This window comes from Tupaia chinensis, unplaced genomic scaffold (assembly GCF_000334495.1).
Source record: "Tupaia chinensis unplaced genomic scaffold, TupChi_1.0 Scaffold000539_1, whole genome shotgun sequence".
Classification (NCBI taxonomy): domain Eukaryota; kingdom Metazoa; phylum Chordata; class Mammalia; order Scandentia; family Tupaiidae; genus Tupaia; species Tupaia belangeri.
Window position 1 is genome coordinate 6,016,103 of NW_006160052.1, and position 6,842 is coordinate 6,022,944.

Sequence of the window (6,842 nt, forward strand, 5' to 3'; positions counted from 1 at the left end):
GAAAACCAACCTGCGCGGGGGGCCGGGTCAGGGGTCAGCGCGGCGGCCACAGCCGGTCCTCTCAGAGGGCTCGAGGGCGCAGCGGGACGCTGTGGACGGCGGCTGCAGAGGGCCAAAAATAGTCCTGGCCCGCGGGCACCGCGTGCGCTACCAAAATGTTCCGATAGGATTGTGGCCTTTAACCTGGCCGCCCGCACCTGCCCTGTGACTCGGTTCTGGCACAGTGGGCATATCCGGGACCAGTAAGTAACTTCGGGCTTATTCTCTGTGAGCCAAGCTCAGGGGCAGCCTCCGAGAAGGGAAAACACTAATTCAGTTATCTGTTTATTTATGGAATCAAGAGAAGGCTCAGCCCTACCCCCGTGAGCTCTCGATGGAATCCACTTAGTGGAGAAGGTAAAAAGCCACGGAGGCCGGGAATAAATAGGGAGGGTGACAGGGTGACGTACTGCAGCCCAGCAATAACTGGTGCCCCATACCTGTTGGTTGAACTAATCAAGGGCTATAGGTGTGTGAAGAGCAGGACTACTGTGGCCCAGGGGCTTCTTGGGAGATTTTGGGAGCTTGAAGGGAGTGTTAGCCCTTGAGGCCACCAAAAGGTGATATTGCAGAGAGGAAGGAGCCAGATCAGGTGGCCTAGCATTTGACATACCATGAATGAATGAAACAGGCCAGGCCATAGGGAAAAAGAGTCTGCATGCAGATAATAGGGAGTTATTGAAAATTATGGGTAGGAATGCAGTCAAGATTGTAGTCTAGCAATGTGGAACTCCTTCAGGAGAGCAGTGCCAAAGGCGAGGACTCCAATTAGCAAGAGTAATCCAGGTTATTGGGGCCAGCAGGTGGGATGGTGGTTAAGGTGCTGGACTCCCCGTGGTCGATCACAGTTCGAGTCCCAGACCTGGCGGCTTGCTTTCTCACTTTTTCTCTCTCTGGTCAAATTAAAAAATAATAATAAATGGAATTAAATAAATATTAAAAAAAGAGTAATCCAGGTTATCAGGGCATGAAAGCCTGGATTAATGCAGTTGTGATGACTGTAAAGGAGAGCAGGTTAGGATCTTGTAACTGGTAAGGAGTGGCCTGAGACGTCAGAGACAGTGGTGCTGTTAGACAATTTGAGGAGGGGTGGGGAATGTGAAGAGATCTTATTTATGTGGAGGGAATTGTGGCATTTTCAGTAAAACATCTAAGCAGCTGAAGATCTTAGACCTAAATTGATTAAAAACTCACATAAACTGTATTCCTGCCTGATGTACTTCTGAGGATGGGAAGCCACTCATTATGAGGCCCAACTCTGTGACACAACTCCGGGGTTCTTTTTCTGGTGAACTTGTTAAGTTTTAAGGTCAGAAGACAACTGAGGGCATCACCTGCCTGGACCATTCTTTCTACCAACCAAGCCCTCAAGTATTTTCTGAACCCCTTCAGCACAATGGGTGAGACCTGAGGAGGAAAATCAGGTTAAAAACAACTTCAGGTGACAACCAGAATTAGGGAATACGGCAAAAGGGTCACTGACGGGAGTACTACAAAAGAACTCTGAACCAGTGGCAGGTCGGTTTCAAGGAAATAAACAAAAGAAAATGTGCACTTTCCTTAACTGTACATCTTTTAAGAATTCTTTTCACCTTGTTGTCTAACTGCCAGTCTCCTTTTCTAGGTAACTACTTGAAGGCAATTATTTTGTCTTGTTTCGTTCCATATCCCCAGGGCCTATCAGTGTCTGATACATATTAGACACACAGATGTTTGTTAAATAAATGATTATCGAATGCTATAGAGGACAGAGAAGACAGATTTATATAACAATGAGACCCTCAGAGAGGGGCATTTCGGTAGAAGTACCCACTCCTTGATCTCAAAAAGCGCTCACTGCTTGAACCACCACTGAAGAGCTCCTTCTCTAACTTGAATGGACGTGCTTTCTACAGGTCTCATAGAAGGTGTACTTTTAGGAGAAAGGTTTTCAGGCCATATGATTGTAATTTAAGAAAATACTTCCCAAAGGACACAAAGAACAGGGGTTGATTCACTTAAGAACAGATGCATTGAGACATATTCAAAAGCGTGTTTTTCTTCTTCTTCTTCAGGCTATTACAGCAGTTTGGATAAATCACCAAGATAATGAAGGCCATAAACAGGTTCAGGAGTAACCCATTCACTTGAATTCATAAACATAGGTAACGTCAGCTTACTAAAAGCTATGACTCAGAAATTGCTTTGGGATAAGGAATGCATATTCTTATGACACAAACAGGATCAGAGACTCTCAGCCTTGGGCCACTTCTCGAACACCTCTCTCTCCTGTAATACACTTGAAACATGTTAGAGTACGATTTTCTTTAACTAACCATCATTATTAAATGGTTTTTAAAATCTTGTTCCCATTTGGGACGTTGGGAACATACCTTTCTTCCCTCTTTGACCCTGTAAATGGGAAAAAGAGCTACCACCTCCCGCACCCCAGAACCTTCAACTACCTTCAGGAGTCCCAGTGAAATTGACAAATTCACATCTTCTCCTGCTTAAACTGTCCCTCTCAATTTCAGAGTGGGGAAAAGAAAAAAAAAGAGGGCAGACAGTAGGCAGGAAATAAAATAAAAGGAAAAAGGGTGGGGTTCCTCATGGCACTGACTATTCTTGGGGAAATGAGGCACAGAGACCACAGCACTGCGTTTTATTAGGGATTGCGTTAAGTTAAATCACTAGGAACATGGAAGTCCTAGTTAATGGGTACAAAGCTCTGGAAGCCTCCTCAGATCTCATAGTGAACCACTGGCTCAGGCTCTTTGGTGGGATCGCCGCCTCGTTCCAGGTATAGATCATTGTAAGGATACTGCTTTGGCCCCTAAGGGAAAAAACACAGGTCAGCAAAAATAGCACACATCCAGCCAATCCCTGGCTGCATCCCACTCTGAGTTAACAGTCACGCGAGGTAAATGGGTATGCAGTAGCCTCTGGTCAGACCCAGCTGAGCCAGAATGGCAGGAATAGCACTCCTCTTCCCTGCTCTGCTCAAGGCAGACAGAAAGCCTGATTGTAAGAGAAGTGGTGCCTACACTGTGTGAGAGGGAAGGGGCAGGGGAGAGGTGAAAAGGGATAAGGAGAGGAAACGAGAGGGGAAGGGAGGCGGGGAGAAGAAGGGGGAGAGGGAGGTGGAAGTAGAAAAAGAGTTGGAGTCAAAGCTTTCTAAATGAGTCGATGCATCCATCCATCCCACTCTCTCTCGGGGTCGAGACAGACTCAATCTCCTTTAAGTCACTCAGCCTCTAATGGTTCCACCACTAAAGTGGCCTAGCAAATGAGGCGTGCAGGAGCAGCGGTGGGGGAAAGCACAGAGGAGACTCGGCTGGGACGTGCTTTAGGGGCTGCTGGCTTTACCAACAAACAGCTGTCAGAGAACACAGCTCAAGGGGAGGAGAAAGGGGTGAAGTGCTTACAGAACTGAAACGTGGAAGAGCCACATCGTGTTTCGTGCTCTCCTGAAGTGAAGTTAGTGCTCACCCCAGCCCTACACACTCTCTCCAGCATGGGGCCCCTGGGGCTTGGTAGGAAGGTTCGTGTCAGTGCACACAGACATACCAGCTACCTTCAGGACATGGATTATCTCTGCAGAGGTAGCACTGGGCAGCCAACTGAAAACACAGCAGCCTCCCTGCTTTCAGCCCCTCTCATTCCAATCCATCCTGCAACCTACTCCCAAATTAATCTTCCTAAGAATCCAGCTTTCATTCTGTCACTCTTCTGTGAAAAACCAAAATGGCTCCCTGCTGAGAGGCAGACCATCTCACCACCGTATCTAGTTCCCTAGCACAGCCTGTACCTGGTGCGTAGTAGGGGCTCCACAAATACTCGCTGAATCAGTGCATCACCACACCATCCATCCAGCTCCCTCAGCCATGCAACAGAGGCTGCCAGACCTAACTGATCGACTCGCCTCACTTTATTTTAACGCAATGATTTCCAAGTCTAGATACACATTAGAACTACCCAGGAGTGTCTTAAAACTCTTGATTCTAAAGGACAAACAGTGGCACAATGATAAATGCCATGCTCTGTCAGGCAGTCCCACACCGAAGGATCCCTGGTTTAAGTAGACAGACTTCCATGAGGTATGCCCATGACCTGGGGCTGGCTGAAGGCTAGGGGTGGATCATGGCACTGAGATGGGTACTGTCTCTCTCTCTCTCTCTCCTTATCTCTCTCAAATTAATTAATTAATTTTAAAACCCTGCTATGGAGCTACTGAATTAAGACCCGTAAGAGTAGGGTCCAGGAATCTGAGTTCTGAGCAGCTCTCCAAGAAACCGGTGCCACTGGTTATCTAACAACTACTTTATACAACCCACTCTACTCCAGCTAAGTCATCCGTCTTTCCCCTCCTCGTTATTACCACATACCTCAAATGTTTTCTCCAATTCCTCCCACCACTCAAATCCTGTTTCTTTTTAGCATCTAGTATAAACCTTTCTTGACAGCTGCTCACACTGTTGGGTGGTCAGATAAGTCACAATGTATTCTTTTTTCTCTATGACCCAATACTTAGCACATACATTCGCTATATGTGTAAACACGAACTGTGCAGAACTCCCCTATATCTGTTCAAATGTGGATAATTATCTCACTTACCTACATTTTCTTAACTAAATTAAACTTCCTTAAAGCTAGAGAATATGACTGTCTGTCTCTCTCGCTTTTTCAAAAGAGGTTTCTGTCACATGCACTTGCTAGAGAGAGGGACAGAGGGACAGAGACAGTGAGAAATCACTCCCCAAGGGGGATAGCCACACCACAATCCTTTCTCCCCCAGTCTGCTCCTGGGATCTTGGGCATGCACACACACAATGCCCAGCGTAATTTTAAGAACACCAGGTCTAGGGCTCGAACTGTGGTCGGCCATGTGGGAGTCCAGCAACATAACCACTATACCATCTGCTGGTCTCTAGTGAGTATGTCTTTAAGGATAGCCTTTCTCTCTCTTTTTTTAATTGCCAGAGGCTGCATACGTGCACACGCATCCAGCATGTGTATCAAGCCACTAGGGCCAGGATTCAAACTGTGGTCAGCTATGTGGGCTCCTGCTCCCTTCACCAGTATGTTATGGGGCCGTCACTCTGTCTTTCACCTTCTCCAAAATAGACACTTAATTGTTGCTAGTACCCTACAGGAAGTGACCTCCACACATCCAACAGAGGATGAGGTTTCAGCTCTAGATTCGATTCTACGCTGAAACCTAGTAGGCATAATCTCCAATGGCTACTCTGGAGACTAGCTGGCTTCCAGATTCTCATTTCTCACTTGGTCCTAAAGGATGTCTTCTCACTCAGACTGGCCGGAATGGGGCAGTGGGGCAGTGCTCTGGTATTTGAGCCAGGCCAATGGGTAAGGTCCTCCTATCTTTCTATATCCGGAGACTCCAGGAAGTCAAGCGTGGTATCAGCTGGACCCCTACCCTAAAGATGTCCTGCCCTCAGGAAACAGAGCTAAGGAAACGTGCCTAAGGCAGCTCCTCTCAGATACTCACCGCAGGCAGGTAGGAGGGGTAATTCTCCCCCAGCCAGAACATGAACATCATGAAGGCCACAAAGCCGAAGAGGTGCTTACACATGACATTCCACGAAACAGGTGTAGGGGATGTGTCCACCCGGTTTCGGATGTACATGTCCAGGTCCCAGTGTATCTAAGGCAGAATACAGACATTTGTCACACACAGCCCTCCCTGCAAAAGGCAGGCAGTCCAGGATGATCAGAGGCTGACACGAGTCTTGACAGAAGTATTCTTTTGTCCCAGGGGCAGTATTCTGAGCCAGGTCTGAGGTTCTGGAAGGTACAACGTTCACAGTACAGGGCTTGCACTATTCCCAGAAGTCTTATTCCACATGCCACACATGGAGCCTGAGATCAGGACCTTGCTTCCTTGAGCAGAAAAGTTAGTGGTACCTGGACAGAGACATGCCATTTGAGCTAAAGAGAGAATTCCCAGAAAGGCACAGGGAGAAGAAAGAGAGGTCAAATGGGATGTGGTTTTCTCACCGGTTCACCCCAGTTCATCCTCAGGTCTGAGTGGTCCCAGTCATACCACGGATCCCTCTCCTGCTGTGAGTGGTCAGGGAGTTTCGGGTAGTCACCGTACCTGGGAAACAGCAAGAACTTATGGCAGGAGCTGTGAGCAGCCTCAGACAACTCAGAGCTTCCTCGGCACAGAGGTAAGAAATCAAGTCATAGAAATAACTATGTCATTGGGACCAGCAGTTAGCTGAATAGCTATGTCGCTGGACTCCCACGTAGTCGACCGGGGTTCAAGTCCTTGACCTGGTGGCTTAAACTCACGCCAGGTGCGTGTGCATGCGTGCCCAAGATCCCGAGAGGAGAATGGAGGAGAAGGGATTGCAGTATGGCCATTCCCCCAGGGGGTGATTTCTTGCTTTCTGTCTCTATGTCTCTCTCTGTCTGTCTGGCGAGCACACACGCCCTACAGTGAAAATCTCTCCAAAAAAAAAAAGAAAGAAAAAAGAAAAGAAAAAAGAAATAACTATGTCATCAAAGGACAGAAGAACTGACTCTCAAATTGAGATCTCAAATTCTAGTTATTAAGTATAGAACTAACCACAGAAGTCTAAATTGTATTTAAAAATTTACTTCAGGGGCCAGCAGATGGCCTGGTGGTTAAGGTGCTAGACTCCCTTGGGACCAGCAGTTGGCGTAATGGCTATGTCACTGGACTCCCATATAGTTGACCATGGTTCGAGTCCCAGACCCGGTAGCTTAAACTCACACTAGGTGCATGTGCGTGCGTGCCCAAGATCCCAAGAGGAGAATAGAGGAGAAGGGATTGCAGT

The 6,842-nt window shown here is 47.4% G+C and overlaps 2 protein-coding genes across 9 annotated transcripts in view; both read right to left on the minus strand.

Annotated features, from left to right (window-relative positions):
* Positions 1 to 252, minus strand: part of SEC31B (SEC31 homolog B, COPII component) — a 43,460-nt gene extending 43,208 nt beyond the window's left edge. For 5 of the 8 annotated variants that reach the window (XR_335815.3, XR_335814.3, XR_335816.3 and 2 more), the window contains exon 1: positions 11 to 114. The gene's annotated coding sequence lies outside the window, so the exon portion shown is untranslated. Of the gene's footprint in view, positions 1 to 10 lie in introns of all 8 variants that reach the window. The other 3 variants (XM_014591150.2, XM_006157386.3, XM_014591153.2) reach the window with 2 other exon arrangements.
* Positions 253 to 2,663: 2,411 nt separating this feature from the next.
* The window catches only part of NDUFB8 (NADH:ubiquinone oxidoreductase subunit B8), a gene marked incomplete in the record, with an annotated part of 8,972 nt that continues 4,793 nt past the window's right edge, over positions 2,664 to 6,842 (minus strand). The window contains 3 exon segments of the mRNA XM_014591154.2: positions 2,664 to 2,851; positions 5,528 to 5,683; positions 6,037 to 6,136. Of these exon segments, the coding sequence (XP_014446640.1) occupies positions 2,759 to 2,851; positions 5,528 to 5,683; positions 6,037 to 6,136 (349 nt within the window).